This window comes from Arachis ipaensis, chromosome B7 (genome assembly GCF_059453495.1).
Source record: "Arachis ipaensis isolate K30076 ecotype BB chromosome B7, ASM5945349v1, whole genome shotgun sequence".
Lineage (NCBI taxonomy): Eukaryota > Viridiplantae > Streptophyta > Magnoliopsida > Fabales > Fabaceae > Arachis > Arachis ipaensis.
Genome location: NC_142442.1, coordinates 129,901,625 through 129,914,748, shown reverse-complemented (window position 1 = coordinate 129,914,748; position 13,124 = coordinate 129,901,625). Strand labels below are relative to the sequence as shown.

Genomic DNA, 13,124 nt, shown 5'->3' with positions numbered 1-13,124 from the left:
GCACAAATGGTTATGTTATGAAGTGTTGCAGATTGGGCAGTAGTTGATAAATTAAATCTGTAATTAACTTGACTGTTGACAGAGTTGATGTTAGTCTATGTTGAGAAGGTATTTTGGCACTCATCAATAGATTATTAGCAATTGTAGTTTGTATTTATACAAAATATACTAATTTGTGAAAGATGAAAGAAGCAGCAGCATGTTGATAGCTTGAGTAATTAGTAGAAAGCAAACCTTATCTGATATGAAGTGAGGCACAACCATGCATTGTGTAGACAAATAGTGTTAAGTATCAAGTTTGACCAATCAAACTTGGCACATGACGTCAGTTTGTAGGTTATTTAATGGTCCAAAATCCTTGTGGAGAATATCATCTCATAGAAGAAGAGAATCCAATCCGTTAAAGCAGTTAGAGGCTCCTATTAACTCACTTATCCACCCTTGGTTTCAGTTTCAGTTTGAAGATTCTCTGAACCCTTGTGCACTGTGGTAGGTGATGGCCTTAACAAGCTCACATATACAAAGGTTCCTCTTGGGCAAGCTCCATAGCCGCTTCTCCTCCAACCACAGAAACCCCTTTGCTGCTGTTACATGCACAAGCAGGTGCTACTCTGCCATTGCCATTGATGCACCTTCATCTTTAGCTGAGGCTCCTGGTGTAAGATGGGGATCCATAGCTTTGCAGGGTTTAAGGGAAGAGATGGAGGATGATATCATTGTTCGCCCTGATGGCCTTCATGGATTCTCTTTTGCTGCTGTTTTTGATGGCCATGGAGGCTTCTCTTCTGTTGAGTTCCTCAGGTCTATTGCACCTTCAATGTTGATTCATTTAAGGATATGTGATTGGTTTCTTTGCATAATCTGATTTGTTGATTTGATGTGGCAAGTGCAAACTATAGGGATGAGCTCTACAAGGAGTGTCTTGAAGCCTTACAAGGTGGGTTAGTATTGGTTGAGAAAGATTTCAAAGCCACTAAAGAAGCATTAGAGCAAGCATTTGCCAAAGCTGATGCCAAGTTGTTAAAATGGTAAACCCAATAAACTAGTCTACAGAGTAGGGAATCTAATTGAATTGGTTTCCATATTGGTATGATTCAATTGAAGGTTTAGACAGTATTTCATTTTTTAAAGGCTTGAAATGAAGGGAGAGGAGGACGAATCAGGCGCAACAGCAACTGCAGTGTTCGTAGGGGATGATACGCTGCTCGTTTCGCACATTGGCGACTCATCTGTGGTATGTATTATCAATCTTACAATAATAAGTTTTGGATGCAGAGTATTCTGTTAATTTGAAGTGTCCCATATTGGTTTTATAGGTTCTATCTAGAGCTGGAAAAGCAGAAATGCTTACTAGTCCTCACAGACCATATGGGAGGAACAAGGCTTCTCTTCAAGAAATCAAAAGAATCAGAGAAGCAGGTGGATGGGTGTGTTTTCCTTATTCCTCAATTTACAACTTTAGATGAATTGTGACAACTTTGAATTCCAATTCATGGTTTGATAACTCAAAAGTATGTTATCTATAGATTGTGAATGGTAGAATTTGTGGAGACATTGCTGTATCTCGTGCATTCGGGGACTTACGATACAAAACAAAGAAGAATGAGTACACTCCTAATCTCTTCATTATTGCTACTAGTACAAACAGCTCAATGCTATTTATTTTTTCCTAAGGTTCATCTACCTTTTGCTGTGAAAAAGGATGCTACAAAAAGGAGTTCAAGAAGGACGATGGTCAGAAAAGTTTATCTCTCGGTATGTTGCTACAAAGTTCTTCCAATTCCTTATTGCTTAAGTAAGAATGGTTCTAACATATGATATGTTTTTATGATCCAGGGTACGGCTCAACAATGATTTAGTTGTTGCATACCCTGATATTTATCAAGTAGATCTTGGCTCAGATGCTGAGTTTATAGTATTAGCGTCAGATGGCTTATGGGATTATATGAGCAGGTCCATTGCATGATACCTAGACTCATTTCTCTACCATTTTTCCTTTCTTGCTAGATCACAAAATTTACCTTCACATTCTTGCTACATTGCAGCTCAGATGCAGTTTCCTTTGTGAGGGAACAGTTACAAAAGCATGGAAACATTCAGGTATTTCATATCAATACAGTAACTCGGCAAAGGGTCCGTGCTTCTGTGTGCTTAACTGCTTATGGTTGCAGCCATAATATTTAGAGTGAATACCTAATCCGGCCGTTGACAATTACTTCGAAAGGACTACGAGGCTCCTAACAAAAAAAACACCTAATTTGACCCCAAAACTTTATTTTTATGGGACTGATCAGCTCCTGTGCTAAAAAAAAAACACCAAAAAAACATTGCTACATGGGCTAATTAGTCCCATAAAAATAAATTTCAGGGGCCAGGTTGAATATTTTTTCTGTTAAGGATCTCGTTGTCTTTCGAGATAATTGTCAGAGGTCGTTTAGAGTTTTTCTCTAATATTTATTTCCTTTCTTGTTTCAGGTAGCCTGTGAAGCACTTGCACAAGCAGCTATGGTAAGTGTTTACGAGAGTAAAGTATGTTTCTGTTCTCGACGTCTGTGAATTTCTTCAAATACACCCCTAACTTTTAATTGTATTTGATTTTGTCCCTAATATTTTTTATTTGCATCAAAATTATACCTAAATATTAACTCCATTTAAAATGCTAGGAACAAAATTGAATGCATCGGAAAAATATACTTTTGATGGAAATTTTTAGTTTTTGTAATGCGAGTATATATACACTGCAGGACCGTAGAACACAGGATAATGTGAGCATTATAATTGCTGATTTAGGGTACGTATTTGATTATTATTTGGTAACAAAGTTGTGATGATTGGTGTTTGTGAAAATAAAAGTTGAGCATGATTGCAGGAAGACAGATTGGGAGAATGTGGCAGTGCAGCAACAAAATATGGTATTGGAGCTGGTTCAAGCCCTTGCTACCATTGGTATTGTGTCCATTGGAATTTGGTTTTCGTCTCAGCTTTCATTATAGATTCAGAAAAGATAAAAAAAAAATAAAATACCAGTGATCATCATGTATATACACAGAGATAGAATCTACTTGTTTTAGGACATTAAGGATTTGTCTTTTCTTTTGTCTTAAGGGGTTAAATCAATGTTTTATTCCTAAAATTAAGAATTTTATTTTAAAGCATGGATTGCCCTCAACCTTTTTCTTTTGTATATTCACAGTCTCTTATTCTTTGACTAATTCGGTTTAAGTCGGGTCAAAAGATACATACAAATGCAAGTGTGCCTGCTTTGACATTTAAAATTCTCTACCAGCACATGTATGCATAATGGATCCAACTTTCACTATGTTAGGCAAGCACCAAAAGTTAACCTAAAAAATAGTAATAGTAATATTTGCACCTTTAGATTTTGGTATCAAACTTGTTTGTTGTATGTAATTAATACTCAAAAGACCTGAATAATTTGGCACATCAGAAGCTAAGATTAACTGATATTAATGCTCGTTGATATTGAATGTACTGAGTGTGAGTGAACAAGTTTTATTAGTAGAAAAATGTGGATTTTGATCGGATAAACAGTTTAATTAAATTCTTTTTGAAAAAATAGTTTAAAAAATAAATATTTATATTAAAAGTAGTTTATAAATAAATTATTTTATATTTGATTTTTTAGTTTTAAAGGTACTTATTTTAAGAAAAAAGTAATAAAAATTTTTTTGTTATGAGAGAAGTCATTTTTTTTAATTTTCTCATAAGCATTTAAATAGCTTTTTAAAAAAGCTAGAATTTGGTATTAAAAATTGCACCAAACATTAATATTATATATTTTTGTTCCGGGGCTTACCAAGAACCGGATGATTGGGCTTGTTTGTGAGGCCCAAGTGTTCAAAGAAGGTGGTTTCCGATTTGTCCTGCGTCAGGGAGCCGCCATCCGGGTTGTGTGTTTGAGGAGATAGGGGGTGGTACCTGCAAGACTCTCCGATGCTTAAGTCAGCAAAGGATAAAGCAGGTTTAAATGTATTGGAACTTAGTTTTACCTGAGTGTTTCAGGGTATTTATAAGGGATGGACCAATAATCACCGCTGAAATAGTTCCACTTCTGATGGTCGATAACCGTCCCTTTATCTTAGGGTTGTTGGGATCTCTCTTCTAGAAGTGCGTGAGAGATTTTAGGAGGCAGTTACTTATTTGAATAAGTGTCACTTGCCAACTCATGTCGAATCCGACCTCATGAAAAGGTCGGATGGATTAGTGAAGGCCAACCCTTTGGATTGAGCCTTTTTGGCTTATTTGGGCCTGACCATTGTATTGGGTCAGGGTATGAACAGTGTCCCTACTCGAGTCCGATCTCTTAGTTACGAGTAGGATTCGAGTATTGATGGAGCTCGGAGACACCAGGGTTGATATTTTCTGGCTAAGTCGGAAACCGATGTGATTTTGAATTATCAATCGTTGCGTCTTGTCAACCGTCGCGTCCGTTTGGGTTTTGCACTTACACGCGGGGGCAGTTACATTGGTAACGGCACGCTCTTTTAATGATTGTGTTGTTTTACTATTATGCCCCTGGTGTGTTATAAATACCTTTTCCTCTTCTTTTCTTTCGTTTGCTTTCTGAGAACTGTTTCGCTCCTTCGCTCTTTTTTTCTCGCTTCCAAAAATTCTCAGGCTCTCTTCTGTTGCCATGTTCGTCTCTCTATCTTCTTCTTCCCAAAGGTTAATTTTCGCATCTCCCTTTCGCTTTTTACAGTATTTTTTTTGTACTTAACATGCGGCATACTTTGAGAGTGAAATTCCTTTGTGATATCTTTACTGTTCGTAGTAGGAAGATTTTTTGAGATTTTTGTGCTCTCCTTTTGTGAAAGTCTTTTTGGCTACCGTTTTCCTTGTTCTTTTGTTTGAAAAGAATTATCTTTGGCCTGGCTTTTGATGATGTCCCTTTTTCTGTGTAATGTAGGTATATTTTCTTATATATTACCTTTCTGAAAATGTCTTCCCAAATCTCTGAAGCCCTTTTGAGATGGATAAATACTTCCGTCCTCTCTAAAAACTCTTTAGTGGATGACGTTTTTATAATTGAACTCTAAAAGCACCATAGGATTTGTAGCCTAGATGCTGATGAGCCCAAGTATGAACTAGCGGCCCAAGGCTTTGAAGACCGAATTTGTTGTGGGAGGCTTAATGACTTTGATCCCCACTTCATTTTTATGTATGATTGCCTTTTTACCCGTTTGAGGGTTACCTTCCCTTTTTCTGATTTTGAGATGGAGATTTTGTCCCACTGCCGAGTAGCTCCTACCCAACTCCACCCCAATTCTTGGGGTTTCTTAAAAATATACCTGCTTGTCAGCCGAGAGCTTGACTTCTCGACTTCTTTAAGAATCTTTTTCTACCTTTTCCACCTTACCAAGCCTTTTAGTAAGCAGAATAAGCAGCAATGGGTTTCTTTCCGAGCTATACAAGGTCGGAAGGTTTTTTCTATTTTTGATGAGTCCTTCCATGATTTTAAAAATTTCTTTTTCAAAATTCAAGCTGTCGAGGGTTATCACTTATCACCCATTTTTTTTTGAATGACAACTATGAGCCCCGCTTTCAATTATACTGGGCAGAGGCAGCCCCCATAGAAAAGTACAATATGGTTGATTTGGACGAGGTGGAGGAGGCGGTGGTTGAGTTTTTCCAAGAGGCTTGGGGACGGGCTCCCAACCTCGATACCAAGAAATTTCTTCTCGGTTCTCCGAGTTATGTTCGGACCGAGCTAGGTAGCCTTTATTTTTGATTTTGTAGTTGTTTCCTAGTTCTTCTGACTTGTGCTAGTCTACTTGCGTTCGACTTGTGTGCTGATCGTTCTTAATTCCCTTTTTTAGAAAAAATGAAAGGTGGGTCGAAGGCAGCTTACCAGAAGGTGCAGGAGGCTAAGAAGAATGCTCGTGCCCGGGCTGCTGCTCAGGAGGCCGGGGCTTTCGTCACTCCTCCTCCTCGTCAAGTCTCAGGTTTGGGGACTTCTTCTCAGCACATTTTGGTAAACCCTATTCCTGCTCCTCCTCCTCCTCCTCCTCCTCCTGCTGCTCCCCTAATTCAATCCACCTCGAAACCTGAGAATAAAAAATGTAAGACCATGGAAGCCGGTTCCTCTAGTGTTGGGGATACCGGCTTTGATGGGCCTAAGTTTACTAGGAAGCACATCCTTCCTTATAGTCAAATTACTATGAATGATGCTGCTATCCGAAATCATCTTCAAATCTTAATTCGAGGGGGAATTCGAACTGCTGGGGTCTGTACCTCTCTTCTTGATATCTTTGACAAGACTCCGTTGAGAGCTACTCAAAAATCTTTGTAGGATCTCCAAGGGAGGATTGTCATGTATCAGGAGGATGAGAAAAGGTTGCAGAAGGAGAATGATAGGCTGAAGGAAGAGCTTGCTCAGACCCGAGAGAGGGAGAAAAAATTGATGGGCCAGTATGTTATGGCTGAGGATCTGAAGGATAAAGCTGAACAAAATTATGTGAAGATCTTTTCGGCGAATCTTGATTTGAAAAAAGAGTTGGAGCAACTTCGGGAGGGTTATCAGGACTTGGAGGACTCCATTGTCGAGGGTACTGAGGAAGTGTTTATGGTTCTGAAGGAACAGGTCGGATTTCTGGCTCCCGACTTGGACCTGTCACCTCTTCATCCTGACAAGGTCGTCGTCAATGGAGAGATAGTCTCTCCTCCTTGTCCTGAGACTGACTCCGAGTTGAAGACGGCGGGGCAGCGTATTATTGAATCCCCTCCTCGGGAGGTTGATATGCTGAGTTCTTCTGCTGCTCCCGAGGTGGTTTCAGCTCGTGATGCCGAAGAGATCCCTCCAACCCCTACGACTCCTGCGGCCAAACCGACTTCCTCTCCCACCGATGACCTTAATCCTCTTCTTGGTCCCCAATGATTTAAGCTTTCTTAAGGCCCAGCTTGTGGGTCTTTTTTATATTTGTTTGTATATTTTTCTCCTGGTTCCTTGACATTTGGTCCTTTTTATAGGGACTTTAACAACGATTTTTGTTTCTGGTCCTTTTTGGATAGGACCTTTAACAAAGTAAACATTTTATTGTTTATGCGATAACGTTGTGTTTATTTTGAAAAACTTTTGTTGAATGGTTCAAGGCCGTTACAAGGCTTTGTAAAAATCTTTGTTTCGTTCCTTGGACGAAAGATTTTAACTATGCGAAGCTTTTTAAGCTTTTATGTTCCGAGAAAAAAAAAATTATCATTGATTCCCTAAGGAATTTTCGCATCTCTTTGTTTTCCATTACTTTGACCTCGTACGCTCAATTTTGTTTTACCAATTGAATCGTTTTTAGAACCTAGGTTATTTTCGCGATGCATTTTGATCTGCTAGGGCTTTCCGACTTATAAGTCGCTAGCTATCTTATATCCGAGCTGTCATGATCGACTTTTATAACCTCTTTACACTGGCTTATATCTCGTCGCTTTATCTTTCCGGCCACGTAGGTCGGTCAATCGGATGTTTGCGCTTTTTCGAGCTTAAGTCAGTGCGTATCATAGTAATGATAAATGGAATTTTTAAAGAGAAAAGTAAAGAGATAGAGAAACGAGATATTATTACTAATGAAATGTGTTTCCTAAGGGTGCTTTTGCTACTAGGGGAGCGACTTATGGCTTTTCTACCCTTAGCCCTCGCTTTGATGCCTCGTTAAAACCCCCTTCAGGAAAACCCTTTTTTTTTTTGGAAAAAACCATGAAGTCGGGAAAAAGAGTACATCAGGGAGCGAGGTTCACTTATAGATGTAATATCTCTTCATATTGCAAGCGTGCCACGTCCTAGGAAGCTCGAATCCACCTAGGTCGGACACCTTATAGTATCCCTTTCCTAAGACTTCAACTATCTTGTAGGGTCCCTTCCAGTTTGCAGCGAGTTTTCCTTCACCCGACTTGTTTATGCCAAAGTCATTTCGGATTAGAACTAAGTCGTCTGGGGCGAAACTTCTTCGAATGACCTTTTTATTGTATCTATTTGTCATCCTTTACTTCAGCGCTGCTTCCCTTATTTGGGCTTGTTCTCTGACTTCTGGGAGCAACTTGAGTTCTTCTTTGTGAGCTTGAATGTTTCTGACCTCGTCGTAAAATCTCACCCTAGGACTTTGCTCGTTGATTTCAACAGGGATCATGGCTTTTATGCCATAAGCAAGTCGAAAGGATGTCTCTCCGGTAGTAGAATGAAGTGTAGTTCAGTAGGCCCACAATACTTGAGGAAGCTTTTCAGCCTAAGCTCCCTTTGCTTCTTGAAGTCTTTTCTGCTAGTATAACTTTTTGGATGCCTCGGCTTGTCCATTCGCCTGAGGATGCTCGACCGAGGTGAATTGATTTTTTATCTTCATGCTGGCCACCAGGTTTCTGAAGGAAGAGTCGGTAAACTGAGTACCATTATCCGTGGTGATGAGTGGGGGACTCCAAACCTAGCAATGATGTTCTTGTAAAGAAACTTCTGACTTCTCTGCGCTATAATGGTGGCTAGAGGCTCTGCTTCAATCTATTTTGTGAAATAATCTATCCCCACTATAAGGTATTTTACTTGTTCCGGCGCTTGAGGAAAAGGTCCGAGTAGGTCTAGTCCCTATTTTGCGAAAGGCCAAGGAGAAGTTATACTAATTAATTCTTCTAGGGGAGCAATATGGGAGTTTGCATGCATCTGGCAAGGAGTAGGTCTAGTCCCCATTTTACAAAGTCGGCAGTGTCTTTTTGCAAGGTCAGCCAGAAGAATCCAGCTCGAATTACCTTTCTGGCTAAAGATCTTGCTCCAAGATGGTTTCCGCAAATGCCACTATGCACTTCTTCCAGAACTTCTTCCGTCTTAGAAGTCAGGACGCATTTCAACAATGGTGTAGATATCCCCCTTCTGTAAAGGATATTTTTCACCAAGGTGTAATTCTGTGCTTCCCTTCGGATCTTCTTGGCCTCTTTTTGTTCCTCCGGTAAGATATCGAATTTTAAGTATTTGACTAGAGGATTCATCCAACCAAGGTCTAATCTGGAAACTTCTAAGATGTCTAGCTTGGTATCTGCCTTCATGACTGAAGGTCCTTGGAGAGTTTCTTGAATCAGACTTCTATTGTTCCCACCAGGATTGGTACTTGCCAACTTGGAGAGGGCGTCTGCTCTGCTGTTGAGTTCTCAAGTTATATGTCTGACCTCGATTTTGGGGAATTGTCCAAGATACTCGATAGTCCTTTCTAAGTACCTTCTCATATTCAGGTCTTTAGCCTGATAGTCTCCATTAATTTGAAAAGTCACCACTTGAGAGTCACTGAAGGCTACTCAAATTTCAAGGAGACTTCTATTTGAGTTCCTTCCTGGTTAACCAATATTATGCTAGCACCGCTTCTGACTTTGTTGGAGGATCCATCCACATACAACTCCCAGGTTGTGGAGGTCTCCTCTTGATCTCTTGCGTATTCAGCCACGAAGTCGGTGAGGCATTGGGATTTAATGGCTGTCCGAGTTTCGTACTTCAAGTCGAACTTGGATAGCTCTATAGCCCGTTGAACCATTTTGCCCGCAACATCTGTTTTCTGAAGGATTTGCTTCATGGGTTGGTTCGTTCGAACTTTTATGGTGTGAGATTAAAAATAAGGCCGAAGTCTTCTAGATGATACTATCAAGGCATATGCGAACTTTTCAAGTTTTTGATATTTTAGTTCAGGGCCTTGTAACACCTTGCTTGTAAAGTAGACAGGATGCTGTCCGACCTCATATTCCCGTAATAATGCTGATGCCACAGCTTTCTCAGTGACAACTAAGTATAATACGAGCTCTTTCCCTACTTTTGGCCGGGAAAGAATGAGAGGTTGGCTCAGGTACCTTTTGAACTCTTGGAATGCCTCTTCGCATTCAGGAGTCCATTCGAACTGCCATCCTTTTCTTTGTAGGGAAAAAAGAGGTAGGGATCTTAATGCTGATCCTGCCAAGAATCTGGATAGAGCTGCAAGTCGGCCGTTCAGCTACTGAACTTCCTTTAAGTAGGTCGGGCTCTTCATTTTTAGATCGGTTTACACTTATCGGGGTTAGCTTCAATCCCCCTTTGTGTTAGCATGAATCTTAGGAATTTTCTAGCCTCCACTGCAAAGGTGCATTTATCGGGATTTAATCTCATCCCATACTTTCTTATGGTGTTGAAGACTTGCGAGAGATCATTCAGGAGGCGGACGTCATCCTTGGTCTTCACCAGCATGTCATCTACATACACCTCCATGAGCTCTCCTAGATGAGGTGAAAACACCTTATTCATCAGCCTCTGGTATGTGGTCCCTGCATTTTTTAATCCAAATGGCATGACCACGTAGCAATAATTAGCTCTGGACGTGATGAATGATGTCTTCTCTTGGTCTGGCTTGTACATCGAGATTTGGTTATATCCCGAGTAAACGTCCATGAATGATAAGTATTGATACCCTGAGCTGGAATCTACTAAGGTATCAATATTTGGTAGAGGATATGGGTCCTTAGGGCATGCCTTGTTTAGGTCAGTGTAGTCGATGCACATCCTCCATTTTTCATTCTGTTTCTTGACCAACACCACATCTGCCAGCCAGGCCGGATATCTGACTTCTCTGATAAAGCCTACCTCAAGCAGGGCTTGTACTTTCTCTTCGACCACTTGAGCCCGTTCAGGTCCTAGCTTCCTTCTTCTTTGCTGAATGGGTCGGGACCCCGAATGAATAGCCAATCTGTGTGACATGAGTTTGGGGTCTATTCCAGGCATGTCGGAGGCTTTTCAGCCGAAGAGATCGGAATTCTCTTGTAGGAGTTGTACCAGCTTCTGCTTCAGATCTTCTCTAGGTTGGCTCCTATATTGGTATTCTTTCTGACCTCTTGCCCAATATGTACCTCTTCAGTCTTTCCTCCGGGCTGTAGTCGTAGCTCTTCCTTAACTCGGACTCCTCCGAGCTCAATGGTATTGACTTTCTTGCATTTACCTCTTAGGTTTAGGCTTTCATTGTAACACTTTCTCGCCAACTTCTGATCTCCTCTAATGGTGGTAATCCTTTCTGGTGTTGGAAACTTCATACAGAGATGAGGGGTAGAAACCACTGCTCCGAGCTAATTTAGGGTTGTTCTGCCTATCAGGGCATTGTAGGCAGAAGCTACATCAATGACAATAAAGTTAATGCTTAATGTCTTGGATTTTATTCCCTTTCCAAAAGTTGTGAGTAGGGGAATGAGACCCAACGACCTAATGGGAGTGCCCCCTAGTCTGAAGAGAGTGTCTGGGTAAGCTCTTAGCTCCTTTTCATCCAATTCCAGCTTATCGAACACTGGTTTGAACAAAATGTCAGCTGAACTCCCTTGATCCACCAGAGTTCTATGTAGATGAGCGTTAGCGAGAATTATAGTGATTACTACGGGTCGTCGTGCCCGGGAACAATACCCTATCCGTCCTCTTTGGTGAAAGAGATGGTGAGGAGGTCGGGCACTTCGCTCCCAACTTGATAGACTTCCTTCAAATGCCTTTTGCGAGATGACTTGGTCAATCCTCCTCCTACAAATTCCCTCGATATCATATGAATATGTCGTTCTGGGATTTGCGGGGGGTGGACTTCTTCGTCCATAACCTTCATCATCTCTTTTTCTTTTTCCATGATTGTCCGACCTTTCCATGAGATATCTATCTAGCCGGTCTTCTCTGACCAGCTTTTCTATCACATTTTTTAGGTCGTAGCAATCACTAGTAGAGTGCCCATACAGTTTATGGTATTCACAGTATTCATTATGACTTTCCCCTTTTTTGTTCTTGATGGGTCGTGGGGGAGGAAGTTTTTCGGTGTGACAAATTTCCCTGTATACGTCGACTTGGAAAACTCACAGGGGAGTATAAGAGTGTATCTCCTAGGCCTTTCAGCTTCGACTTCTTCTTTTTTCTTGGGCTCCTTCTCTTTTTCTTTTGATTGGTGGGGATGCCCTATCCGCCAACTTGGTTCTCGTAACCTGGCATTTTACTCCATGTTGATGTATTTCTCAACTCGTTCTTGTACATCACTTAAAGAAGTTGGATGTCTCTTTGAGATGGACTAAGAGAAAGGTCCCTCTCGAAGTCCGTTGACTAGGCCCATTATCACTGCTTCAGTGGGTAAGTGCTGGATTTTTAAGCACGCTTTATTGAACCTTTCCATGTAGTCTCTCAGGGGTTCTCTGACCTCCTGTTTCACTCCTAAGAGGCTGGGTGCATGCTTGACTTTGTCCTTCTGGATTGAGAAGCGCGCAAGAAACTTGTGCGAGAGGTCATCGAAGCTGGTCATCGACCTGGAGGGAGGCCGTCAAACCACTTCATGGCTGCCTTTGTTAGAGTTGTCAGAAAAGCCTTACAACGAGTGGCGTCCGACGCGTCAGCTAAGTACATCTGACTTTTGAAATTATTGAGGTGATGCTTCAGATTAGTCGTCCCGTCGTACAGATCCATGTCGTGACTTTTAAAGTTTCTGGGAACTTTAGCCCTCATGATATCCTCAATGAATGGATCCTCTTCTCCTAACGGGGTGTCTTCTCGATCTCTGCGGGAATCCTTATTTCGGAGGTTGCATTCCAGCCTTGAGAGCTTTTCTTCAAGCTCTCTTCGTCACTCGATCTCTCTCCTTAGGCTTCGTTCTGCTTCACGCTGTTGTTCCAACTCCTGTTCTAGTTGCTCGAGTCGACCTTGGTAACCATGTAATAATCCCATTAGGTCAATAGAGTGAGGCTGCGCATCTTTTCCGGGTCGATGAACTTCGGACGAGATCCTTTTTTAACCCTGGGTATTGGAGGGACCTTTGTCATGCTGTCCTTCCATTTCTTGTAAGGATATTATTGCCCGATCGTTGTTGACCACGTCTTGGTGTTCTTGCTTAGACTCCGATGCGGTGTGTCCATCTTTGTGCTGGTCGTCCGCCATCGTGCGTTGATCTTCCAGGTCCCCGACAACGGCGCCAATGTTCTGGGGCTTACCTAGAACCGGATGATTGGGCTTATTTGTGAAGCCCAAGTGTTCAAAGAAGGTGGTCTCTGACTTGTCCTGCGTCAGGGAGCCACCGTCTGGGTTGTGTTTGAGGAGATGGGGGGTGGTACCTGCAAGACACTCCGATACCTAAGTCAGCAAAGGGTAAAGCAGGTTTAAGTGTATTGAAACT

At 41.4% G+C, this 13,124-nt stretch overlaps 1 protein-coding gene across 3 annotated transcripts; it reads left to right on the top strand.

The window, feature by feature from the left end:
• The first annotated feature begins 212 nt into the window (after window positions 1–212).
• On the top strand, window positions 213–3,169 carry TAP38 (thylakoid-associated phosphatase 38). 3 transcript variants are annotated; one of them, XM_016307815.3, is made up of 11 exons: window positions 213–801; window positions 900–1,028; window positions 1,132–1,234; window positions 1,317–1,427; window positions 1,527–1,606; window positions 1,702–1,755; window positions 1,837–1,953; window positions 2,046–2,100; window positions 2,476–2,508; window positions 2,745–2,791; window positions 2,870–3,169. In XM_016307815.3, exons 1-11 carry the CDS (start codon window positions 497–499, stop codon window positions 2,991–2,993), a joined length of 1,158 nt encoding a protein of 385 aa, XP_016163301.1. In that variant the 5' UTR covers window positions 213–496; the 3' UTR covers window positions 2,994–3,169. The 3 variants fall into 3 exon arrangements, with proteins under 3 accessions (XP_016163301.1, XP_088349868.1, XP_016163300.1); XM_016307814.3 differs by having other exon boundaries at window positions 370–801; window positions 888–1,028; XM_088493742.1 differs by lacking the exons at window positions 2,476–2,508; window positions 2,745–2,791 and having other exon boundaries at window positions 369–801; window positions 888–1,028; window positions 2,046–2,147; window positions 2,859–3,155.
• Window positions 3,170–13,124: the final 9,955 nt, after the last annotated feature.